Source organism: Vulpes vulpes, chromosome 2 (assembly GCF_048418805.1).
Source record: "Vulpes vulpes isolate BD-2025 chromosome 2, VulVul3, whole genome shotgun sequence".
NCBI lineage: Eukaryota > Metazoa > Chordata > Mammalia > Carnivora > Canidae > Vulpes > Vulpes vulpes.
Window position 1 is genome coordinate 3,034,000 of NC_132781.1, and position 24,929 is coordinate 3,058,928.

At 62.1% G+C, this 24,929-nt stretch overlaps 2 protein-coding genes across 21 annotated transcripts in view; one reads left to right on the forward strand and one right to left on the reverse strand.

The window, feature by feature from the left end:
- The window catches only part of RBFOX3 (RNA binding fox-1 homolog 3), a 407,797-nt gene extending 399,771 nt beyond the window's left edge, over positions 1 to 8,026 (forward strand). For 6 of the 19 annotated variants that reach the window (XM_072746486.1, XM_072746488.1, XM_072746489.1 and 3 more), the window contains 6 exons: positions 1,613 to 1,666; positions 1,789 to 1,921; positions 2,518 to 2,557; positions 3,440 to 3,501; positions 4,576 to 4,654; positions 7,867 to 8,026. In XM_072746486.1, the coding sequence (XP_072602587.1) occupies positions 1,613 to 1,666; positions 1,789 to 1,921; positions 2,518 to 2,557; positions 3,440 to 3,501; positions 4,576 to 4,654; positions 7,867 to 7,869 (371 nt within the window). In that variant the 3' untranslated portion in view covers positions 7,870 to 8,026. Of the gene's footprint in view, positions 1 to 1,612; positions 1,667 to 1,788; positions 1,922 to 2,376; positions 2,558 to 3,439; positions 3,502 to 4,575; positions 4,655 to 6,310 lie in introns of all 19 variants that reach the window. The other 13 variants (XM_025999888.2, XM_072746479.1, XM_025999885.2 and 10 more) reach the window with 5 other exon arrangements.
- A 2,050-nt stretch (positions 8,027 to 10,076) lies between these two features.
- On the reverse strand, positions 10,077 to 21,554 carry ENGASE (endo-beta-N-acetylglucosaminidase). Of its 2 annotated transcripts, none has more exons than XM_072746476.1 (14): positions 21,358 to 21,554; positions 19,257 to 19,327; positions 18,895 to 19,096; positions 17,849 to 17,997; positions 17,160 to 17,317; positions 16,257 to 16,405; positions 15,777 to 15,942; positions 14,885 to 14,988; positions 14,469 to 14,577; positions 14,160 to 14,350; positions 13,487 to 13,635; positions 13,039 to 13,144; positions 12,616 to 12,730; positions 10,077 to 12,369 (listed from the first exon to the last, which is right to left on the reverse strand). In XM_072746476.1, exons 1-14 carry the CDS (start codon positions 21,462 to 21,464, stop codon positions 11,938 to 11,940), a joined length of 2,208 nt encoding a protein of 735 aa, XP_072602577.1. In that variant the 5' UTR covers positions 21,465 to 21,554; the 3' UTR covers positions 10,077 to 11,937. The 2 variants fall into 2 exon arrangements, with proteins under 2 accessions (XP_072602577.1, XP_072602578.1); XM_072746477.1 differs by having other exon boundaries at positions 18,895 to 19,092; positions 21,358 to 21,405.
- Positions 21,555 to 24,929: the final 3,375 nt, after the last annotated feature.

The following is a 24,929-nucleotide window of genomic DNA, read 5'->3' on the forward strand; positions in this document are numbered from 1 at the left end:
CACAGTGAAATGGGCTCGGCGGCGCCAGAGAGCCAGGGTGACAGATAAAAACACCCGGGAATTGGCAAGTGGAAGTGCCAGGGACCATCTCAAGGGAAGTTCCACCTCCAAGAACGGACCCAGAGGAGAAGCCACTGGATTAGAGTCCCGGGGAGGTGGGCTCGGGTCACTGGCTCCAGGACTCTGCTCCGTCATGGGTTTTTACTAAGAAGACTCCATTCTTGGGATGTTTCTTGCCTCTGGGCTGGGATTTAGAGAAGATTCCAGAGTCTCAGCAGCAAATGTTCAGACACAGACATGCACGCGGGTCCGGTGATGGTGGACCCGGAAGGGAAGGCGGCCCACGGTCTCATGGAAAGTGTGGAGAATGGGCCCCCAGGAGGACCCAGGTCCAGCCGCCCGCCCAGCAGGGGGATGTTAGAATCTGGGCGTGAGGCTCACAGGTGGAGGCCGACACTGATGGCCTGGTCTCGCCCTTTGCCCTGCTCTCCGGGGCTGTCTGGCTAGCTGGCCAGTGGGCTCGGTCCCTTTTGCACCCCCTACACAGGGTCAAGAGGGGTATGGAGCTGGGCCGTCAGGGCGTACTGCAAACGTAAGAGCAGGTGCACGGAGGGGGCCAGGGCTGGGTCCGATACACCCCCCCCCCCAGGCCACGCTCTCTGCGCCAGTGCCTGGAGCCAGAGTGTGCTCCCAGCCAGCCCGTGTCCACCCCCGGGGGCTTCGGGTGGAAGCAGGCTTCACTCCTGCACCTGGGTCCCTGCTGGGAGAGGAAGCCCAGCCCCGTAGCCGGAGGTCCTGAGCCGGGGGTCCTGAGCAGGGGGGCGGGGGGTCCTGAACCGGCCCACCTGCAGAGGGAGAGGCGGCGCCCCTGACAGCTGGGGGCCAGGCAATGGCCTGGAATGTGGCTGTGGGCATCCGGGTCTGCCATTTCCAGCTCTGGGATGTGAGGCTGCTGCACCTCCGAGCCTCCACTTGCTCTTCTGTAAAACCGGAGGCTGTGACTCCCATCCCGTTGGGTGGGTTTAGAACAGTGTGGCACATGGGGACATGCCCAGGAAGGGTTAGTTGTCCTATTACCTGGAGTCCTAAGGCCATTTCCTCCCCAGGGAGCCGCTCCCTGGCTGCTCTGGGGGTAGCCCGGGCAGGACTGGGCAGTGGGGAAGGGGCTCCACCCTAGACAGAGGCTTTGGGGCAGGAGGTGGGAGGAGGCTGCGGCACAGGCCCACCCCCTCAGGGCAGCCTCGGCCCCTCCTGGCAGGCAGCCCACCCCACCAGAGTTCCTAATTCCTGCAGAGACTGCAGACTGCCAGCTGCTGGGCTGGTGCCTGGGGTTGGGCAGGCCCAGAGGCAGGCCGGGGAGGGCCCCAGTTTGAAAAGAATCCCAAAGATGCCCCGGGGAAGGGGGTCGGAGCGACCTGGTCCCCGTTATTTAGAGAGACCACAGCATGCCAAGACCTGGCCGCAGGTCTCCAGTACCCAGCCTGGCTGCAGAGGGAGGGGGTCGGGCCAGCAGGCTGCAGAGGCCCCCCGTGGGGGGAATCCCAGGATAGTGCGAGCAGGTGGGGGGAGGATGGGGAAGATGGTGATTGGGGTTTTTTTGCTTTTCTTCTAGGCTGGAAGCTAAATCCCGTGGTGGGCGCGGTCTATGGGCCTGAATTCTATGCAGGTACAGGCTGGAGCCGTCCCGGCGGGGTGGAGGGCCGGGACGGGCCGGCGCGGGGCTGGACAGGTGTGGGCGGGCTGGCCGGCTGCCCTCTCACCGCCTCTCCTCTGCCCCCTTTCCCGCAGTGACGGGGTTCCCCTACCCCACCACGGGCACAGCCGTTGCCTACCGGGGCGCGCACCTACGGGGTCGGGGCCGGGCCGTGTATAACACGTTTCGGGCTGCGCCGCCCCCACCCCCCATCCCAACTTATGGAGCGTGAGTACCTGGGGAGGCACCTGGGGAGGGAGACACCGGGAGGGAGGTGTGGAGAGCGGCCCCGGGGGTGTGGGGAGGGAGGCCTTGGGCAGCCTTTCTGGAACGGGGGGGGGTGGGGCGCCGGGGCCACCCCGACCTTTGAGCTGCGGGTGCCCCATATCGGCACCCCAACCCCACCCTGCCATGGGAACCGAGGGTCGCTGGCATTTGGGGGACACTCAGAGCCCCAGCACCTGGCTGGATGATTGCACGGGCTGGTGGCTGGCCCGTGCGCACAGTGGGGGCCTGCTGAGCCCTCCCTGGTCCTTCCCGGGCCCAGTGCCCTCCGCCCCTCGGGGGACAGCTGCCTGGGCTGGGTGGGGGGAGGGTAAGCAGCATGGGCCGAGGGGCCCCTGGCTTTGTGGGAGAGAGGAGCTGACCAGCAAGGGTGTTACTCTATTGTTATACCAAAACAGGGCACTGGAGCAAACGCTTGTTAAAATGCCAGTCCCATGGGCAGGGCTGGCACCCTGCCCCCTCCCTCCTCAGCAGACACCGGAGCCGGCCTACCCCACCTCTCCAGCGTTCCCACCACTCTCTTGTCCGTTTGCTTCCAGGGTCGTGTATCAGGATGGCTTTTATGGTGCTGAGATTTATGTAAGTGCAGCCCCAGGCGGGAGCGGGGGTGGGGGGCCCGGCCTTCAGCCGAATTCCAGGGTCTTCACCTCCCCGCCCCCAGCCCCTGGCCCCCACCCATCCCACCCTGTGCTTGGAACTGGGGCCAGGAAGGGTGCCCAGGGCATTGGTCCCCGGGGACCTGGGCACAGCTGCGCCTAGGCGGTCTGTGCCCACGTCTTCTCGCATCCACAGGACGCTGGGTGATGGGGGCGGGGGCGACTCTCCCGTATCCTTAACCACGTTGGGGGTGCTGAGTGAGCCCCCATGGGCACCCTATTGATATGGAGGCCCGGAGAGAGACCAGGAGGCAGGGGCTCCAGGGCAGACCCCTTGGTGGGGTCCTGTGGCTTCTCTGTCCCTTCATGGGGCTGCCGCGGAGCCGCAGCTGACGACCCCACACACGCGCGCACACACACACGCACGCACATGCACACGCACACGCACCCAGCCCAAGGGGAGACCCTGCTTTCATCCTGGGCAGTTGCTCATAATTCGACAGTCCCTTTGCACTGGCGCCAAGACGCGATCTCGGTTTGCTCTTGACCCTGCCCAGGGTCCCTGATGGCCCGGAGTCACTCCTGGGTTTTCCACGTCTACTGACGTCAAAGTTGGGCTCACTGGGCTGGGGCAGGTCTTTGGGCCCTTAGCATGTGCCAAAGCCACAGACACAACCGGGCGTCTATTAGGTACCGGATCCCTGCCTCACCCGACACCATGCCCCTGGGAGTCTGCAGTCCTGAGCCCTCCATTACACCCGAAGCTGGGTGCCCCCAGGCCTGTACGGGCTAGTCCGCACCTGCCCAAGGCTGTACCCGCCCCCACTAAGCCCCTGTGCTGTCTCTCCCCGCTCTTACCCCGCAGGGGGGCTATGCAGCCTACAGATACGCTCAGCCTGCGGCGGCGGCAGCGGCCTACAGCGACAGGTATGGCTGGGACAGCAGTCGGGGTGAAGATGGCAGTAGGGCAGCAGGGTCCCTGCAGGGGTGGGCTCAGGCCGGGGGGGCCTCCTCCTGGGGTGCAGGGTCTGGACAGAGGGGAGCAGGTCGGAGACTCCTGAGCCAGTGAGCCCCTGACTTCCTGCTGGCACGACAGGGGTCGGGGGGGCCTCCAATTCCCAGCCCCTGAGCCCTGACCCCTCCCCTCCGGGGAGCAGGGTAACGAGGAGGCTCTGCTTCTGCCCTGGGCACGCCTCTGACCCCGCTCAGGGCTTCCAGGTCTGAGACCCTTCAGCTCCGAGAAGGAAAGGCCGCGTGCCCTCCCCCAGGGGTGTGAGGACCCCAGGTGGCAGCGTGGCCGGCTGCCAGCACATCCAGAGGCTGGGGGGTGGCTCTTTGTCCTGAGGGCAGGTCCGGGGGTGGCAGAGCCTGGCACACGGGCACTTGGCCTCAGGGCCACTGGGCTTCGCTGAGGGAAGCGCAGACGTCCCAGTGCCTGGCGCAGGGTGGGCTCGGCCCGAGGGCCGCCTCTTCCTCCCGCCCAGGGGCACCTGCCGACCCCCACCTTCCAAAGCTTCTGGCTGCATCTCGTGTCGGGGGTGGGGGGGTCAGGTGTACAGCACACCCTTCCGCCCAGCCCTGTCCTCCAAGAGGCTGGGGCTTCACACACAAAATAAGTTAAGAGGAAGGTCATGGAGGGGACGCAGCGCCACTTCCTTCGCGGTGACCTCCCTGCCCACCCCCCACGCCCGCTCGTCCTGCTCGGAGCCTTTCCGCACCACCTTGCCCTGATCTTCCTGGGGATCGGGGTTCTTTTGGCCCCTCGCCCAGGTCGGCCCACACTGGAGGAATTGGGAGGGTGGCCAGCCGTGTTCTGGACACTTCCTTCTGCCCGGGCAGGAAGGAGGGCATGAAGGCGGGCGGAGGTGGGGGTGGCTCGCAGGTGGGACCACACTGGAGGGTGCCCCTGAAATGTCTTGGAGGAGGTGGGAGACCTGTTGCCGCCCCCCACCTGCCCGCATAGCCCCCACGCCTCCGGCCTTCCCTGTGTTGTCTCCGCAGTTACGGCAGAGTCTATGCAGCCGCTGACCCCTACCACCACACCATCGGCCCCGCGGCGACCTACAGCATTGGAACCATGGTAAGGGGGCGGGGGCGGCCCGGCCCATGGCGCCAGCGTGACGAGGAGGGCCTGGCGCCACAGCCAGGAGGGGGTGGGCAGGCCCCCAGGACAGGGACCCAGACCTCTGAGCAGTGCCCGGAAGGACCAAGGCCGAGATGGGAGTTTGCAGGAGGACTTGCCCCTTGGCACCCTCGGGGACCTTGAGGGAGCAGGTGCGCCGGGACGGTCGGCCGCCCGGGAAGGACGCCTGGCCCTCTGGGGAGACCCTGGCATGCCCACTTCGCCCAGTTTTCTAAGGCTCCAGAGGCCAGCAGGGCCACCGCGCCGCGTGTGGGGGGGTGTCCGCCGCCGTCCCTCTGTGTCCTGTCGCTCCCTCGCACTTTTCCTCGCATCAAGGCCAGGGGCCAGGGCTGCCCACGGCCCCCCACCCAGACCCCTCTGTGGCCCCGGGGCCGGCTCTCCCCAGCCCCTGCGCATGCCCTGTGGGCCCGCGGCAGCCGGTGTGTCTGTGTGTGTGTGTGTGTATGGCCAGCTGTCGACACATGCAGCCCAGCTCACTCTGTACCCCGAAACCCGCTTCCAGGGGACCCCCTGCCTCTGTGACCCCCGCCCCAGGGGCTGTTAATGTCGGGTTTTAGCTAGCTTGGCGTCCAGCATCAAAGATGAACACATTTTCCCGGGGTGTGAGGGGGGAGGACGGTCAGAGCCAACACGGACTCCTTGTTCCACCTCCTTGGTTTTGATTACTCTCTCCCAATTTTTGTTTTGTCTTTTTTGATTTTTAACACGTTTGCGGCATGGCAAGCAGCCCGCGGTGACTGCCGGCAGCCCCAGGGAGCGGGGCCGGGGAGCGGCCCCTCGGCTCCGGGGTCAGCGCGGCCCTCTGTGCGGCTGCTGGCTGAAAGCTTTCACTCATTCACAGAGGCCCCTCTTGTGTTCTCATTTTTATTTGTAGGATTTTCTGCATTTTCCCCCAAGTTTTTCCTCTGGCACTCACCATCTTCCTTTTTCTGTTGAAACTGGTTGGTGGGGAGGAGGCTCCCCTGGAGACCTCACTGATCCAGGGCGGCCCAGGGACACGGGAGCAAGAGCACCCAAGGCCTGTCCTCGTCGGCAGGACGGAGGGCCCAGGCGAGCACCTGGGGGAAGAGCAGGGACCCCAGGAAACCCCCTACAGCTCCGAGGAGCTGGGCGGGCCGGCACAGCCCGTCCTGGTGGGGCCGAGGCCCGGGGAACCCTGACGAGGGTCCCTCCACCCTCCTGAGTCCTGCCCCAGGGCAGGCAGTGCCGGGCGCCCAGAGGTGGGGCTCTCCCCCCAGACCTCCTCCCGGCCCCCACAAAGGAGCAAGGGCCAGGAAGGGCCAGGCCTGAGCCAAGAGAGCTGCCGGGAGGCAGCTCCAGCCTTGTTACCTAGGAGCGCAGCGGCCGATGACCCCGGCGGCCCCCTGGCGCCCACCGGCCGCCCCTACCACGGAAGAACTAGGCCCAGGGCCCCCCCACCGCTGCCATGAGAACCGGCACCTGCTCTCCCCAAGGCAGACCTTCCTAAGGGGGGCAAAAAAATGGGATTTAGCTATTTCTTTTTGTTTTTCCTTATTTTTTTTTCTTTTTTGCTTTTTCCCCCCCTACCGAAAGGCGGTACTGATTGGCTGTTTGTCATCTTTGATGTTGCAGGCTAGCCTGTGCCGAGGAGGGTACAGCCGCTTCACCCCCTACTAGCAAGAGGGCCCAGCCCCTAGCAGCATTCACACTGACTGCCCAGTACACACCAAACCCAGCAGTCCAAAACCAGGCACAGCCACCAGGAGGACAGTGCGCCCCCCCCAGGCCGCGGCACGCGACGCCAAAGCCCATAGGGTTTACCTCCAGCCAGCTGGTCTCCCTGCCCCTCACGATGGCGTGTGTGTCTTTGACCCTGGTGCCCCCTGTATGTCTGAAACCTTGCTTCCTATTTTGACTTTGTTGACGTTGTACCCCCAAGTCGTTTCAGGTACGGTATGCACAGGGGGAGGGGCTAGGCCGGGCGCACCACCTCTCCCCACGACTAGCAATAGAGCCCCAGGGCTGCGCAGCCTCGAAGACACCCCGCGCCACCGTCCCTCCCTGGGGTTAGGGCGTCAGGCGGAGCTCCTGTCCGCTCGTCGTGGGGTTTCTGGCCGAGACAGTGCTCCCTCCCGACCTTCCCGTCACCCAGCTAATGACGAGAGTGGCCCGTCCGCCCCCCTCGCCCCCACCACCCCATCCAGCTGAGACTAACATTTCGGGTTCGAGTTTGTTGAGGACGTTTCCTGCCCAAGCAGTCGCAAGCACATGGTACAGGCGGCCCCACCACGGCCACAGCAGCCTCAGGGCTCACTTAGCCTCTATGTAGGAAATGACAGTGCAGGAAGGAATTCCCCACACCCCGCACCGCCCCCCCCAGCCAGGCGCCCTCAGCCCGCCCCTGGTCCCTCCAGCCGTGCTCCCAGGATGGCCCCCCAGCACTGCCCGAGATGGGGCCCGGCCAGCCTGGCCGCCTTTGCACTTGGCTCCAGAACCCCTTACCCCTCCCCAGGCTTGGAAACATCCTTTTATCGGGGTACATTCCAGAAGGGGCGAGCAGGTGAGGAGCAGGGGAGGCCCACGGCCGGCGCCAGCCTCCCGTCCAGAGGCTGGATGCCTTGCTCTGCGGCCTTGGGGCCCCGGCGCTGGGACCCGCTGGTACTGCCGAGGCAGCCAGGCAGCTCCTGGAGGAAGGGTCTCGGGCCAGGGAAGCCCAGGCCCCCTCGTGGGCCAGAGCTGGGCTCTGGGTGCGGCTGGAGGGCGTGGGTCCCCGCTGCTGGACCGGCCCCCGCCCCCCTCCGCCCGGAGCACCGCCGCCTCATCCGGGCCCTCATGGCCTGTGCGGTGCTGTCCATCCGCCCTGCCCTCGCCTTGACCCGCACAGAGCAGCCGGGTGCCCCTGCCCCCCTCCTCCCCTGCACCCCCCTTTCCTGGGCCTCACTGCGTCTGCTCCTGCCGCCCCCACGTCTCCCCTCCCCGCCACACTCTGCCCTGGAGGTCACGCACGAAGGGTTCCTAGAGCTGGGCCTGGAGGACAGTGGGGGGAGGCGCTAGGACGTCAGGGCCCGGGGCCCCCTCCCGCCCTCCCGGCCGCTGCCCTGCGCGCTCGCCAGGGCCCGTCTGTCCTCACGACGCCCCGGAGTTGCTTCCGTGAAACTGCAAGTCCTGCCTTTCTGTTTCTGTTGTAGTGAAAGCTTCCACCGTTTCCTTCTTGGACCATGAAGGGCAAAAACAAAAAACAAAAACAAAAACAAAAAAACAAAAAAAAAAATCACAAAACAAAAAACCAAACAAAAAAAGATGTTAAGATCCAAGCAACAAAAAAAAACCAACCAAACCAAGAAGCATCCACCACGTCCAAGTCGCGCGTGGCGCCGCACACCGCAGCGAGGGAGCACGTCCCGCCGGGCGCCCACCCAGGAGAGCGCCCGGGCCGCGCCGCCGGCCTGCGAGGAGGGGAAGGGGCCGCGTCTCTACCAAGTCTTCCTTCCGGCCCCCACTCCCAGGGCACGCGGGGCCCAGCGGAGGAACAGGCCGCGGGCCTGCGCAGGGAGAGCAGCCAGCAGGACTTGACCTTTGTTGCCAACTGTGCCAGTGGAGGGGACGGCCGGACCGGGCATGGGGGGGACGGCTGTCCGTTCCCGGGGTCCCTGGCTCCGGCCGGTGCCCGTCACCCTCGGGCCCCCGGCTCCCCCTCGGGCCATGCTGCCAACACGGTGTTCTGCAAACCTGGGGTGTTCTGCAAACCTGGGCGTTGTGGGCCGCAGGAGCCTGTCTGAGCAGCAGCCCTGGGGGCCGACCCCATACCAAGGGCTGACGCGGTTCCAGAACTCTGGAAGGGGCTCCGGGGCCCGTGGCCGCCCAGGATCAGCCCGGACCGTCGGGAGGGCGGGGTCTCGGGCCGGGACGCGCTCAGGCCCCGATGGCGGGTTCCTGTGGCCCCGTGGAGGCGGCCTGGGCCGGGCGGTGGGAGGGAGGCCGCCCTCCCCACCTCTGCCTGCAGGGGAGCGGGGGGCCGGGAGGGGGCCCAGCGCCCGGCCGCACGGGGAGGTTGGCAATGACGGGCGGGCGCAGCAGGGAGAGCGGGGAGGGCAGGGCCGGCGGCGGCGCCGGTGGGTCCCGGTGGGTCCCGGGGTGGCGGAGGGGGTGGCGGGAGGGCCGGGGAGCGGCAGGGAGGGCCCGGCCAGGCAGGGAGAGCTGGAGGAGGGGAAGCAGCAAAAAACCACCGACGTAGGCTCCCAACATGGCTCCACTGTCTCATGAAACTTAAAAAGTAAAAAAAATAAAAAGTAAAAAAAAAAAACCTACACCTCACTTTATATATTCAGCATCAGCTCCTGAAGCTCCGGAAATGAGCCCCTTTTCTATTCCCGTGTACAGACCCCGCCCGCCGGCCGAGCCCCTGCTGCTCCGCCGCGGCCCCCTCCCGGCCCCAGGACTGCAGCCAGGCCCCAGGCTTCCTTTCTTACCATTCTGTATGCTTCCAAGGTGTGACCATTCAAATCAACAGTATTATTATTAAGATTATTAATAAAGATTTCTTTCTTCAAACCAGGACAACTCTTTTTGATTTGGCAGCTCCCGGCCCGGAGGGTGGAGGAGGGTGGAGGGGCAGGTGGTGTGCGGCGCGCCTGGGGTGGGGGCGGGGGGAGCAGGACGGGCAGCCTGTCCCAGGACATGGCCTTCCGCGGGGCCGGGGCAGAGGGGTGGGGTCAGGGGACCCTTCTGGGCGAGGGACCCAGAGCCAGAGCGAGCCTGGCCCCGCCGGTGGGGCAGATTCCAGGGCGGCGGCCACCCCGGCCCCCTCCCAGCGGAGGCTCCTGCGCAGAGCGCCTGGCCCAGGCCAACGTCGTGGGCTGCCCAGCGGCCAGGCCAGCGGTGGCGGGGGTGGGAGCTCCGATCACACCCCGGCCTGCGACCTGATGTGTATCAGCAGACCCCCATTCCTTGCGGGGGGTGCAGGGGGACAGGGGGCTGCTTCAGGGTGAGCCCGGGGGGGCAGGCTCCCATCCATAGAAGGCTGCGGTGGAAGCCGCCTCCCCGAAGACGGAGCAGAACCGGGAGGGAAAGCAGAAGTCCGGGGCGCCCCATGCGGGGCTCCGTGGGTGGAGCAGCGGCCTTGGGCTCAGGTCATGACCCTGGGGTCCTGGGATGGAGCCCCCAGGTCGAGCTCCCTGCCCTGCAGGGAGCCTGCTTCTCCCTCCCCTCCCCATTCCCCCATTCCTGCTCTTTCTCGAGCTGGCTCTAATAAATAATTAAAATCTTAAAAAAAAAAAAAAAAGAACGGAAAGCAGAAGTCAAACAAGAGCTTAAAAGCCCTGGGTTTGGAGACACTGGGCCAGGTTCCGAATCCGAGGCGTCGCGTCCCCAACACAGCTCACCAGCTTGACTCCTCAGGTGTCACATCGGGTGGTTTATTTCAGCGAGGACCCCCCCTCCCCGGGACGCGGGCTTAAGCGCTAACACGGATTTTGCTGCCCACGAGCCTCTGCTCTCCGTGGGGCTGGGTGGCCCCCCCACACCGCGCTCTGCTCCCCCCCACCCGCCAGACTGCAAGAAAATTGCTCTATGAATGTTGCCTCCTCCTCTGCATAAGGTATTTGGGGGAACCTGCACTTATAAAAGCAAACAGGCTTCACGAATGAAGAGCAGCCACTGGCTTCCAGGCCCCCGGCCCCGCCGGCCCCCGCCTCTGGGGACACGAGGGGAAGGGCCAGGAGCCCCCACCCAACCCCCCTGGAACTACCAAGCAGGAGAGGCTCAGGGCAAACCTAAGGTCCAAAGCCAGAGTACGACGATGTGAGCAGCTCCAAGTGGCAGCGGCTCAGGTCCCCCCAGGTCTGCTGAGCTGTCCAGGTCCTCAGGGCCAGCCTGGGTGCGGGTGGCCCGTCCGTCCCAGCTGGCCAGCAGAGGCACCCTCCTGAGCTACCGCCCTGCTGCTGGCCAAACCCATTCCCCACCGGATGGAGCTGGCTCAGCCACGTGCCCTGTCCCACCATGACAGGCACGACGCTCCCCTCACCGTTCACCGGGACACCCCAACACCTCTCGGAATCCCAAATTCCGGACGACCCGCGGAGGCAGTGTCGCTGCACTGCCGCCTGGTGGCCTCTGCCCTCCCTACAGCCTACAACCAAGCCCGCGGACCCAGGGCGACAGGCCAGCCCTGGTGCGACCCCCAGCTGGGGTGCCCTGGCCCTCAGCACCGCTCCCCCTCGCATAGCGCAGGTGGAGGGCAGAGCAATGGGCAAGTACCCCCCACTGATGGCCCTGTGAGGCCCGGGGATAAGAGACCCCCCCAGCCCGAGGGACGCAGCTGGGCCCAGGAGAGGAGCTGGGCAGGTACCCCAGGCTGCGAGTGGAGGCGCCCCCCAGCCCCCACCAGGAGGCCAGCACGGCGGCCCAGGGGTCAACGGGGAGCTGTGCGGCTGGAGGAGCCGTCTCCCGCTCCCTCACCGCGCCCCCCCAGAGCCTCCCGCCAGCCTCAGCACAGGCAGTGGGGAGGAAGGTGCGAGAAGGCCAAGAAGCAAGAGAGGAAGGGGCCCCGTGGAGAGGGTCATCAAAGCACCTGCACAAACAGGGACCCCAGCCCTGGGAGGAGCCACAGGCAGGGCCCCCACCAGGGCTCCCGCGGCCCAGGCCCAGGCCGGGCCGGGCACCAACCACCTGGAAGAGACCCGGAGGGCACGGGGCCATGGGAAGGCTCCACGAGTGGCTCTGGCTCATGGGGACAGTAACCTGGGACAGACAGCCCCACACGGGGTCTGGGCTGTGGCCACCCACCTGGCCTAGGGGAGGTGCCAGCTGGCACCAGCCCGGCCCTGGGCCCCCCGTCCACAGGGGAAGCGGGCCAGTCTCCGGGGCACCAGGCCCGGCACCCTGTGCCCTCAGCCCTCACCCTGGGAATTGTCTCCTGGGCCCGCTCGGAGGCTTCCGGTCCCATTTAAGCTGGTGGAGCCCACGTGTCGCAGCCTACTAGGAAACCCCCTTCGTGGACCTGAGGGGAACTAGCTTCCCCAAATGCTGTCACCCCACCTGGGAACCCAAGCTCCAGGCAGGGATTAGAAGGGTTCATTAACCTCAGGAAGTTACCAGCCCGGCAAACACTTTCTTGGTTTTCCTATGACCAACGTCCACGACGACAAAGCCCCAATCCTGGCCTCCCACGTGTGGGGCCTCCGGCGCATGGGGCCTCCTGCGCTGTGCCGCAGTAGCCAGAGCCTTGAGGCAGGAGCCTCTGGGTTTTGTGCCCGCTCCGCTCATAACGCCCCATCTGTGCGGGGCATGGAGTAGAGCAGGGCCGCCCTGCCCCATTCCGCCCGTGGCACCAGAAACCCCTCCTTGGGGACAGGCTCCACCAGGAACTCCACGCGGCCGTCCCCGCCAGGCCCTGCGGCCGCCACCACCAGGTCCACTATCCGATATTGGTTGACAAATGCCAGGCCCAGGAGCGCGGGCTGCTCCGGCCCCGACGGCCCCCCGCCCAGAGCGCCACCGCCAGTCCCCGCGCAGCAGTGGATCCGGAAGCATCGGATGGGGGAGAGGAGGTAGGACCAGTGCAGGGTGCAGCCGAGCCGGAGCCGAGCAGGGGAACCCTCCTCCACAGGGGTGGCTCGCTGCCAGCGCACGTGGGACACGGTGACGGCCTGCACCCGGGGCAGCGGGGCAAGCAGGCTCTTGGCATCCACCACCTGCCAGGACAGAGAAGGCTCGCCACGGTCCCCACGTGCGCAGGGGGTTCAGAGTGCCCACCCCTGGCACCCCTGCAGCCCCCAACCTGGCACCCCTGCAGCCCCCCTCGCAGCGTCCCTGCAGCCCCCCTTGCAGCGTCCCTGCAGCCACCCCCGGCACCCCCGCGGCCCCCCTCCAGGCACATCTGCCTCCCGTGCAGTGGGAGGCACCTCAGCTGGGCCCCAGCGTGGCGCCCGCAGCCTCACCTGGACCTCGCCGAGGCGGCAGACGAAGCTCTCCTCCTCCTGGCTGCCCGGAGGCCGGGCGAAGCTAACGAAGAGGTCTCGCAGGAGGCAGTCGCGCAGGTTCACCTTGTAGCAGCTGCGGGGGACAAGCGGGGTCAGTCGTGGGGAGCCCCCCTCGGCTCAGCACCAAGGCTGGCAGCTCAGAGGCCCCGAGTCACGGCAGGAAGGTCCATCCTAAGGCGAACCCTGTGGCCGGTGGGAAGAACCCAAGGCGGGACGGTGACTGCTCCCAGCAGCCTCCTGGGTTCATGTCCTGGGGCTCCTGAATCCTGGGGGGGTGGGGGTTGTTGGCCAGGGCCCATCCAGCCCCCCAGTTCTGGGGCTCCTCACCCAAGGGCCCCTGAATCGAGCCCCCCATGTGGCCATCCCCTGCTGGAGACTCACCGCTGGACCCAGCCCCCATGGAGCTGCTGGCCGCAGCGGTGCACCCATCGGGCCAGCTTGGTGGGGGGCGCCCGGAGGGGTCGGGGACTGTGCCTCGAGCTTGTCTCTGCCGGGGGAAGAGACGCAGGACCTGAGAATGAGGAGAGCCCAAAGGAACCCACGCAGGGAGGTGTCCACACCCGGGGGAGCCCCGGGGGCCACCAGACTCCCCGCTGGTGCCAGGCACTCATGGCCAAACAGGCTAAGGCCCTGGGGGCAGGAGAACAGGGTGGGGAGCCCCTCAGCCCCCCACTGTGCTGCCCAGCGGGGGCTGCAGCCCAGAGGCTTCAGCTGACGGGGGACTGTCCCTGTCCGGGGCCCCCTCCTGGGGCACCCTCTAGACCCTCCTCCCCGAGGTGTCCCTGAAGCAGAGGGTGCCCGCAGGAGGCAGGAGAGCCCTACTCCTCACCATTCAACGTCGAGATGCTGCCGACGTGGCAGCTACCCGCATCCCCCGTGGTGAGCTCCAGTGCCACCCCGACATTCGAAGCCCCTTCTAGCTTGTACACCAAGGACAGGAAAATCTGGGGAGGCACGGGGACCTGCAGAGAGAATAACCTGCCGGCGGAGGCCCAGGGTGAGCGGCCTCGCGGGAGCGGCTGAGAAGCCCCCCACCCCTGACTCCGGGTCCCACGGGCCACGGCCCCTCCCACCAGGAACGGGGAGGATTCTGAGCTCAGGGTGCACGCGGCTGGGGTGGCCTCCCTGCCCCCGCCCCGGCCCAATCCTTCCGTGGCTGACAACTCTGGGTCCTGGAATTCTATGGGCTTCCACTGAGAAGAGGTTTCAGGAGAGGGGCCCACAGAAACAGCAGGGGTGGGGATGGGAGCTGTCCTGTGGGGGCAGTGAGAAAGTTCTGGAGACCCGTGGCCCGGCAATGTGCACACAGTTAACGCTACTGCATCACACACTCAAAATGGGGAAGGGGGTGAACTGAAGGTTCTGTGCTCTTTACCCCAAAGGCCACCTTGGCTGTGGCCCGTCCTCATTCTGGCTGCTGCGGCCCAGCCGCCCAGGTTAGTGCTCCCCAGGGAGAGGGCAAGCACAGGACCCCGCACCTCGCTCCCCACACACTCACCTACCTCACAGCCACGTGGTCCTGCTCGCGTGGAATCAGCCCGCGGACAAGCAGGGAGCTGCCCCCGTTCCAGGCGTCCGCCAGGCAGCAGTGCGTCTTCACCCAGCCGCGCCCGGCCCCCTCCAGCCTGTGCTCTGCGAACAGCGGCTGGATCTCCTGGGCGCTTGGGTGGTACCAGGGCCCCTCCGCCTCCTCCTGAAGGATGGGGCCGCCTGAGGGAGTGCCGGGGCCGCCAGCCCCCCCCACCCAAGCCCCCCACCTCTCCCGGGGAGACCAAAGTCAGAGAGGGCGGCCCACCCGGGACCCCGCGCACCTGGCCGTAGCGCACTCTTCGCGTGCCCATGCCCAGGCAGAAAGAAGTGACAAAGGGCAAAGAGCAGATGCTGTGTGTGGGCAGGTAGCGTTCCAGCAAAGCCCAGAACCTGCAGAGGAATGTGCAGGGGACCCCTGAGGTCACTCTCTGCATCCCTCCCACGGAGCGGGGCTACCCTGCCAGATGTGCCGGAGATGCAGGTCTGCAATTGGGGGGGCCCTCAAGGTCCCCAACCTTCGCCCCCTTCCTGCTTAACTGGTTGCCAGGCCCCCCCCACACCACCTGGAAGCAGCCTCAATGGCTGGCTTCTCTCCGTCTGAGCCCTCAGCCTGCCCTAAGTGTCCTGGGAAACCAGAGAAATCGCCAGAGCTCCCCCCTCCGGCCATCACAAAGCCCCTGGGACAGGCAGGACTCACTTGTCCTGGTTCTGGAAGAAATCCTTCTTTTCCAAACACTCGTACACCCAGCCAGGTGCAAAGAGAGCCGCCGAGAACCCGTGCTTCCGGATCAGCTCCAGCGACTGCGGAGACAAGTCCGGGGACCCCCCCCTTCCCAGTAAGTTGGAAGCGCCAAGCCCGGCTGCCAAGGCTCCCTCCCAGCTCCGAGGGGAGCAGCGGTGGGCAGAAGGGCTGCAAGCGGGCAGGGGTCTCCGGGGGCCGGGGGCGCCCACAGGCTGCTTGGGTCTCCCTGACTGTACCCGTCGTCACGTTAGCAGACTCACCGCAGGTGGAGAGAATCTTCAGTTATTGGATTAATTTATTCACTTAGAGCTTAATTAATGAGCAAGAACATCCCCGTGGCCCTGGGGAAGGGGCAGGCCTGGCAGCCCAGGAGCCGAGCGGACTCCCTGTTGACCCCGCACCGGGCGCCTCAGCCCCGGCCGTCCCCTCCTGTCTTTCCTCGCTGCCGACATGCCTGGCCTCGCCGGAGAAAACCCCGCTGGTATTAAACCAGCACTTCCCCAGACTGGCTGTTTCACCGGGTCCTTAGCCCCGAGCTCCCCGAGCCCACCCGACAGTCGAAACCCCAGGCAGAGGCAGCCACTAGCTAGAGCGGACGCGCGCGTCTGAACAGGTGCTTCTGCCCGCGAACACCTGTGGACAAAGCACCGCCTGACTGCAGGGCGGCTGCAGGCTGGGGCTTCGGGGCACAGCCTGGCCCCGGGTGGGTCACCCATGTTTCTCCGGGAAGAATGTTGCCTCTTCCTTCCCTTGAGGGCAGACGGGAACGGAAAGTCCCCGAGAAAACCAGGCCATGGAAGGCTTGCAGCCCGCCCCCCCTGCCCCAGCCTCGAGGGCCACCACCCACCTTGTACGTGTCAAATTGGCCTCCCACGACCTTGCCACGGGCGAACACGTCCACTCCCACGTACACGTCCACCCGGCGCTGCCCGGCCTGCCCCAGCATCCGCTCCAGGTGCTCCTCCCGCCAGTTATAGTTGGTGAAGAAGCCGTCACAGGAGTCAAAGAAGACCCTGCCAGGTGGCAAGGACCAGCCGTGAGGGCCGCCCGCCCCGGATCTCCCCCTCCTTCCCCTCCCATCCCCACCCTGGACCCAGCTGCCTCCGGGACCAGAACGCAGCCTGCCCCGAAGAGCAGGGCCCCAGCCAGGGAGGCACGGCCTACGGCCCTCAGCACAGTGCCAACCCCTGGCGTAGTCCCACCGGAGGGCGGCCAGGAGCAGGCACCCCACCCACGCCCTCTCCCACAGGGGTGGTCATGTGTGCCAGGCCCCGGAAGCAGGCCGCAGTCCCACCGCTCTCTCCGCCCAGAGGGCTGCCCGGCTCACCGGTTGTGCTGGTTTAGTTCGTCCTGCCACTTGAGCTGCCCACTGCTCACCACACTGTCGTACCAGAGCACCAAGCCCCTGGGGACCTGCTCATGGAGCCGAGCGGTCAGGTACCGGAGGAAATGGGGCATGTTCCCCACTGCAGCCAGCTGGAGGGGGGTGAAGAGCAGACCCTCGGTGAGGCGTGGGCCTGTCACGAGAGGTGCCCAGCGCAGGACAGACAGGAGGATGCTTCATCTCAGAAGCAAACACATACTCCAAATAAGCCGCGGTCCCTGGAGCCCCCCCAACACCATAGACGCTGAGGGGAGGGTCCAGCCAGATATCTCCCACTGTCCTTCCTTTCTTCGTTTTTTTTTCTGGTTTTTTTTTTTTTTTTTTTTAAGATTTTATTTGTTTGAGAGAGAAGAGAGCGCTCCAGAGGAGAGGCAGAGGGACAAACAGACTCCACGCTGAGCACAGAGCCCGACTTGGGGCTCGGTCCCATGACCCGAGCCAAAATCAAGAGTCAGACAACCTGAGCCACCCGCGCCCCAACTGTCCTTCTTTCTGAAGCAGGAAGGACATGGGCGCAGCAATCAAGGAAAGACAAAACGCCATGAAAGGGGAGGGAGCGTGAAGGGAAGCCACACACACAGCCCGAGCAAGCCAGACGGAGGAGGAGGAAGGAGAGCTGTCGGCCTGAAGGAGCACCAAGGCAAAGCTCAGCCAACCAAGGTGTCTGGACACAGCGCCGGAGAACATTCTGTGTCGCTGAGAAATAACAGAAATCTGGGCCGGCTCTAACTCAGAGGCAGGCAGCAGCTCCTGCTGCCCTAACAGGGAGGCCGAGGAAAGCAGCGGAGGGACAGCGCATGGCCACGGGCTGGGCTGGGCAAGCACCGGAAGGGAGGCTATGCTCACGCTCAGAGAGTTCTCGATGTTGATCAGCCAGCCATCAAAACGGAAAAACTGGGCAATCAGGACCAGCTGATCAGCCACGGCTTGGTAGGAGCGCTCGTCCCCGGCCAGAAAGGCTTCACAGAGCCGCCCGCCTTCCTTCCACTCGGTGATGAAGGTCCCTGGCAGGACACAGAGAAACGAGGTCAGGCGAACCCAGCAGTTGGCAGAGCGTGGTTCCTGCAACTGCATTGCCGGCAAGCTGTTCGCCTGCTCACATTCTCGGCTGTCCCGGAGAGCTGGGGAATTAAACCACCTGCGGGCAGAGCCCAGCAATCAGTGCCAACCAGGCCATAAAAGATTCAGGTGCGGGGGAAGAAAGCTTGGGAAACAACCACTCTGCCCACGGAGCAGCCACCTGCGGCCTGTGGGCCATGGCCGCCCACCGCCTAGGTTCATGGCTGCAGTTTTGCGGCACACAGCCACGCCCATCCGTTGCCTACTGTCTGTGGCTGCCCTGTCTCGGCTAGGACAGTGACCCAGTGGCCTGGCCCCATCCAGAAGTCTGCTTCGCCTGTCCTAACCTATCAAGAAAGCCCCAGCTGAGGAGCTCTACTCACTCAGAAGCAAAGGCCAAGCTTTTTCGTCACTGGCTCACCTGTCAGGTGTGCTAACAAGTCTGGCTGAGTAGGAGGCGAGCCCTGGGGTCTTACCCAGCACGCAGACCCCATGCCTGTGGGCAGCATTGGTCCAGCCCACGGGGGGGATGGTCACCGTGTGGTGGCTGAAGTACACAAAGATGTCAATAGACTGCCAGTGGTAGAAGCAGTAGGGGTTGTGCGCCGCCGCACCCTGAATAAACCTGCGCGAGAAACAGAGCAGTCGGGACCCAGGACACGGGGACCCCGGTGAAGCTTCTCTCCAGTTCTGGCCAGTGACGCTAACTGAAGCTCACTGGGCACCAGGCACGGCGTAGATGCTGGCTGGAGCGAGAAGCAGGACTACGCCTCGGCCGGTAGATCAGAGGTCTTCAGGGAAACATCCTCACCAGACCCGGCCGGCAGTCACCACTGCACCTGGCGGCTGAGCGTTTTCAGCCTCAACAAGGACAAGACAGGAGAAAAGACAAGCACAAGGGCTTGTGCAAAAGCTCCAGGCACCTGGTGTCCCCGCACTGGTCCCTAACGCGGTTCCTCCAGGACGGCCTAGGCTGATAACCACATGAGCTACACCCGAGACGTCACCACCTGCCTCTGCCTGGCCCTTGGTGGCCGGCCCTGACTCAAGCCTTCCCATCTATGGTCCCGTCCAAGACTGTTTTATAGACGTTTAAGACCTCTGAGCAGATGGCGCACCAACTATGGAGGCGCGGAGTGTCACAGCCGGACATTCGAAGCCAGAGCTGAAGGGATCGGGTGAGGACCACGCTCTGGGGCCAGGAGTGTGGAGAGGGTGCCCACTGCTGTACCCGCCCTGCCTACCAGATTTCAAGGGCACGCGGTTCCCGGAAGCCAATGGTTTCAGGGCTGCAAGAGGCACCAGCTTTCGCCTGGCCCGTGTGCTCTTACAGATGAAAGAGGAGGCCCGTGCTCCTCGCCCAGTCAGGGCAGTGTGGTCCAGAGGCCCGTCTCCTGACTCCCCCACCCAGCCGGTGTTCTCGGCCACACGGCTCTCCCTCCCTCCTTCCCTCCATCCCCGTCCCGGGCAAGGAAAACAGGCCACAAAATTAACATGGGGCGATGTCCTCGCAGAGCCTTACTTGTCATCCAGGTACCCGCCCATCATGTCATGGCACAGCAAGGTCCGGGGCCTCTCGCTGCTCAGAGGCGGCTGCCGACACTCGGAGGGCTCCAGGGCCACGTTGAAGCTGTCCTCCACGCCGGGCGTCCACGCCAAGAGTTCCTCCAGCGAAGAGAAGTAAAAGCTGATGGGTTTGGTGGTGTCCTTGTCATAATATCTACCTGGTCAGGAGAGGAAACAATGAGGAATCGATGGAAAGTGTGGGGTCCCTAGTGATGCTCTGACAACAGAGAAGAAAACTAGAACAGGAAGGGGCGGGCCTGACCCCGAGGCCCCAAGAGTGAACTCAGAGACAGCGTGCAGAGCCTCCATCCTTCTCACCTGGCAGAGGATCCGGGGTAAAACTGACCACATCATGAAACACTGCTTCTTCTTGCTCCTCCTCCTCAATTCTAAGCAAAGAGAAGTTAAAAAAAAAATAATATATATATATATTATTATATAAATATATACATATATATATATATAAAAGGTTTTATTTATTCATGAGAGACACAGGCAGAGGGAGAAGCAGGCTCCACACAGGGAGCCCGACATGGGATTTGATCCCGGGACTTCAGGATCACGCCCTGCGCAGAAGGCAGGTGCTAAACCGCTGAGCCACCTAGGGATCCCATGCTTTTTTAAGTAAAAGCATGAAGAAAAAGAACACTGACAAGCAAATGGACTAGGCCCCATCTAGACATGCAGAGGGGAGGCGGCGCTATTCTCCGACTTACATTTTGAATGCAGACTATGGAAATACTGCGTTGAACCTAAGAGGCTAGTAGGCGCCGATCCTCCCACAGCAGCCGGTGTTAGCGACACGGCGGGGCCTCCCACAGCGCTCCCCTGTCCTATAAGCAAACACCTGCCCCTCTGCCACAGCCCCCCAGACGTCACCCTGTGGAGACCTAAGTTATACTTCATAAGGTCCATAGGTTCTGTTGGGGCCAAGCGGTTGGAAAACTCACAGAACTAAGAGTTTCAGGACCCAACAAAGCAGGTTAAGCATTTGCCTTCGACTCAGGACGTGATCCCAGGGTCCTGGGATCGAGGCCCCCATCATCGAGCTTCCTGCTCAGTGACGAGTCGGGGGCCTCCCTCTGCCTGCCACTCCCCCGCTCGTGCACGCTTGGGTGCGCTCTCTCTCAAATAAATAAAATCCTCAAAAAAAAAAAATTTTTTTAAGACAACCATTATCACTAGAACGCGAGAAAACACTGCAGCTGCCGTAGATACCGGCCCTGGGCTTCAGAGTGGGAAATGCTCTAGGGATCGCCCAACCTCGACTGCCACTTCCTTGGACCTTTCTTAGGGGGATCTTGAAACTCCCTGGGTGGGTGGAAGGGGTGAGACATTCGAGTCTCCTGAAAAGGAGAAGTACTATGGAAAAGGCTTCCTTAAAAAAAATAAAAATTAATTAATTAATTAATTAATTAAAAATTAAAAAATTAAAAAATTAAAAAATTAAAAAATTAAAATTAAAAATTAAAAAATTAAAATTAAAAATTAAAATTAAAATTAAAAATTAAAAATTAAAATTAAAATAAAAAAATAAAAATAAAAATAAAAATAAAAAATAAATAAATAAATAAAAATTAAAATATTAAAAATAAAAATTAAAAATAAAAATTAAAATTAAAAAATTAAAATTAAAATTAAAAAATAAAAATAAAAATAAAAAAATTAAAATTAAAAATAAAAAATAAAAATAAAAATAAAAAATATAAATATAAATATAAATATAAAAAAATTAAAATAAAAATAAAAAATTAAAATTAAAATTAAAAATTAAAATAAAAATAAAAACAAAAAATAAAAAAGGAAAATGCTTCCTTTGGAATGTCACCCCACCACGCTGCTCCTCCCTCTGCCTTCATGATTTCCCCACCTTCAGTTCCCCGCCCCCCCGCACCTGTCTGGACACCTGCCGTGAGTACCAGATGACCTCTGCACCTGTTCTTCCTCCCTGAGGACGGAGAACGCCAAGGCAACGTGCCTCCCCAAAGATGAACGCCCTCCCCACCAGCCCGAACCACGTGCTTCCCAGCCCTGCGCAGCCTGAAACGCGCCAGGTCTCGCCCCTAGGGATCTAACAAAGTTAGGGACGCTCTCTCCGGGAAGGCCGTCCAGGTGCTGCTGACTTCCTCCGGGGGAGCAAATGCCCCAAGGAGCAGCCAAGCCCGGGCTCAGGAGGGCACGTCCGCCCCTCTCTTGCCGCTGAGCCTCTGCCACTCGGTTCCCCCGACCGGAACACCCTTCCTGCCGTTAGCCACCCGCTCCCGGAGACCCCCCAGCTTAGAGCCCCACCGGCCCCTTCCGGCCCAGCAAGGGCGGGCAAGCACTGGCCGGCCCCTCCGCCTCCGCGCGGACCCCGGCGGCGGCGGGCACGACCCCCCGGTCTCCGCCCGCCACTGCGGCCCCCGTCGCCCCTGCCCACCTCCTCCGTGGCCGCCGCCGCGCCCGCCGCCGCTCCCGCTCCTCCTCCGGGGTCGGGGGCGCCTCCAGCCGCGCCGCCGCCCGGGGCTCGGGCCCTGCCGCCTCCATCACGACGCCGCGCCCGCCGCCGCCGCCGCCGCCCGCTGGCCAATCACAAGCTCAAGCCCGGCCCCGCCTCCGACCACCAGCCAATCACAGGCCAGAGTCCGGCCCCGCCTCCGGCCGCCGGCCAATCACAAGCGCGGGGTTGGCCCCGCCCAACGGAGGGAGAGCGCTGTCCGGCTGTGGACTCGCGGACCGCGGTCTGGGTTCGCCCCCCGGGTGACGCGGACTTTGTAGTCGGAGGACGGCCTGGGGGCGGGGCCTACGCGAGGGCCTGGTGGGCGGGGCTTCTGTGGGGGCGGGGCCTTGCGGGGGCGGGGCCGCGGCTGCGCTGCATCCCCGGTTCGGAGCCTCCCTGTCTGTCCGCACCAAACCCGCTCCTGCAGCAGAACCGTGGCCCGAAAGTCAAAAATCCAGTAGCTGCAGCAGTGACACTGAGCTCGGGTCGTCTAACCCTATTCAAAGATAATTTTCAGGGGCGCCTGGGGGGCTCAGCGGTTGAGCGTCTGCCTTGGGCTCAGGGCGTGACCCCGGGGTCCTGGGATCGAGTCCTGCATCAGGGTTCCCTGCAGGGAGCCTGTTTCTCCCTCTGCATGTGTCTCTGCCTCTCTCTCTCTCTCTCTCTGTGTGTGTGTGTGTGTGTGTCTCATGAATAAATAAATAAAATCTTTTTTAAAAAAGATAATTTTCAGGAAAAGATGAAACCCTAATTCTCATTCAGGTGTAAATAGGGACAAGAGATGAAGTCTTTCTTCTCGTTAATCCGCGAAGCAACGGGGCAGATGTTAAAACCAGTTCAAAGAGGATAGAAAAGGAGACCCGTGTACAGATGAGGAGCATTGAAATGAATATCTAAGCCGAGGCAGAAGCAGCTTTTCTGCCGGGTGGGGGTGGGGAGATCACTGAACCCCTAGAGAGACCATCTGCACCCCCTGAAAGAGACAGGGACTGGAGTCACACAACAGCAGCAGGGACGTGTGGTAGATGATGCATCGTACTCCACTGAGTCATGAATTTTTTCTGTACCCCAAATCTGCGCTCTGCAGGAGCTGTGGTGTCCCCAAACTCACAGAGCCTGAAGGCTTCTCACAGGTGGCCCGTCCCCTGCATCTTGGGAACAGTTCACAGTGAATGTGGTACAAGGAGGCCTGAGCAGGGGGGAGTGTAGCCGGGGTACAGAGGTGCACGAGCACCTGGCCCCGGGGGTCCCAGGCAGACCAGGCTCCGCCTCATGCCACTGACAAAATCCACAGGCAGAGAGACAAGTCGTGGGGAAACGAGAAAGGAATTTATTCCAGTGAGGCCTCCCCTACATGAGCACAGCGTCTCAAAGACTGTGCCCAAAGTGCTGAAAACACTTCTAGGTTTATATAAGGACAGTGTGGGACAAAGGTGGGTGGGGACGTGCAGGTGGGCAGTGAAGGTCAGGTTGATCGTTGTCTTGGGGTCAGTCACGGGGGTCTTGGTGACTCAGGGCAGTCCTCGTGGCTTGAGGGGGTAATTTAGGTCCCCACCACGAGATGCTATGCCCGCAGGGTCTTTCACCCAGACTTAAGAGATAAGCTCCAAGGAAGAATTTAATCAGTTAGCGAGTACAGACCGAGGTCGAGGTCAAAATGGAGATAGTTGACTTCCTCTTTCAGAAGCAGAAAGTTCAAGGAGGCCAGACGCAGGGCTGGGACCCACAGGGCCAAGCCTGGGCCAGCCGGAGGCTCTCCTCCCCCGCCTCCGAAAGCCCTCTGTGCAGCTGGGAGTGTCCGGCGCTGGGCGGCAGCTGCTACCCAAGCCCAGTCCAGTGGGCCTCTTTACTATGGTTGCAGACTTTGAACTTCAGGAGGCCCCAAGCTTCCATAAACCCCAAGCGTGGGGTGATGACTAAGGCTGTGGAACCTGAGCCCCAGCCGCGCGGCAGGAGACGTGTGGAGCAGGAGACAGTGGTCCCCGGGGAGGACAGAGACTGCAAAGCCCTGGGAAGTTGGCCAGGAGAAGGGGGAGCAGGGCCACAAAGCTCCCTCCAGCCGTGACCAGGCGAGCACAGACGATGTGAAGTCCTACTTAACCAGCTATTCCGAGCACTTACCCGTAGCTTCGTGATAAAATAAATAAATTTTCATCCTTACAATCAAAACGTACTTCTTAGAGATACACTAAACGGCCCTTAGGTGATGCTCCGTCTCTGGGGGGAGCAACTATGCCGAAGTCTCTCTTTTCTATTCATCCACCCAGCATCGGCCTCTGGTCTAGGGGGACAGGGAAGAGCAGGTCTCGTGGCCTCTGTGTTGGCTCCCTCTTGCTGCCTTCCCGGCAAACCCTGCAGCTCCCGGTCTCCCTGGGGATCAGGTCAAGCCTGGAGGTCCCTATGTCTGCCTTGAGGTCACATCGGTCCCTGCTGGGACTCCAGACCTGTCTGAGATCTGGCTGGGCCCCCTCAAACCTTAACCTTGTAGGATTTCCAGATGAAATACAGGACACGCTCCCCTGCACCAAGCCTGCCTCTCGAGTCTGAGGACACACGCTCACTACCCGACAGTAAAGTGGCACACCTGGGATGCCTGCCCTTGCCTGGTCCCTACGCACGGTACATCCATTTTCTCCTTTGGGAAATGTAAAGTGCTACGGCTAGAGCTAATGCCCCTCTTAACCCACCACGGCCCTCCTGGTTTCCCTGCCTCCTGTCCCTCAGAGCCGCCTCTGTGTTCCACCAATCTCATCAGTCGGGCCTGTGTCCTTCCAGATGTTGTGAAGTATTTTCACACACGTGGATGCACCTGGAACTATATAACATTGTGCGTGTCTTATAAAATAGTATCATGTTGTACAGATTACTCTGCATCTTGCTTTTCTATCCCCCTCCCCCCACAGCCATATTTTTGAAATGGAGCCATGCTGATTTCTGTGGCTCTGACACGTTCATTTTGACTGTTGTTAAACACGCTGCCTCTTTAACACATCACCGTCTGCTTACCCCTCTGCATCGGTGGACATTTACACAGAAAGCATGTGTTTGCTTTTATTTTTTAAATATTAAAACGAGGACCGCCTGGGTGGTTCAGTGGTGGAGCATCCACCTTTGGCCTATGGCTCTGCCTCTCTCTGTGTCTCTCATGAATAAATAAATAAAATCCCTAAAAATTAAATTAAATTAAAAAAATAAACGTTAAAATGAATGTCTGCATATAAACCTTCTTGGGCACTCACAGGGGTTTTCTTTCTTTCTTTTTCTTTTTTTTCCTTTTCAGATAAAAACACAAGAGTTGCTAGCAGTTAATCACATCCACATTTCCAGACTCAGCAGCCACTAAGGAGCTGGTCCAAAGGGGCTCTCGCATTGACTCTTTTCCCTGCACCGTCTAGGTGTGCACAACCGCACGCCTCTCAGCACTGATATTACTTAACTTGCAGATTTTTTGCTCACCTGATGGGTGCACACAGTTGTCTCTGTTCCAACGTGAGGTTGCTTTTATAATGCTG

What these genes read in the sequence shown, in the direction of transcription:
- ENGASE (XM_072746476.1), bottom strand. Translation starts at nt 21,464, where the DNA reads ATGGAGGCGGCAGGGCCCGAGCCCCGGGCGGCGGCGCGGCTGGAGGCG. An exon ending in CGGCGGCGGCCACGGAGGAG is followed by an intron (nt 19,328 to 21,357) that starts GTGGGCAGGGGC and finishes CTCTTTGCTTAG; the next exon opens with AATTGAGGAGGAGGAGCAAG. An exon ending in TACCCCGGATCCTCTGCCAG is followed by an intron (nt 19,097 to 19,256) that starts GTGAGAAGGATG and finishes TCTCCTGACCAG; the next exon opens with GTAGATATTATGACAAGGAC.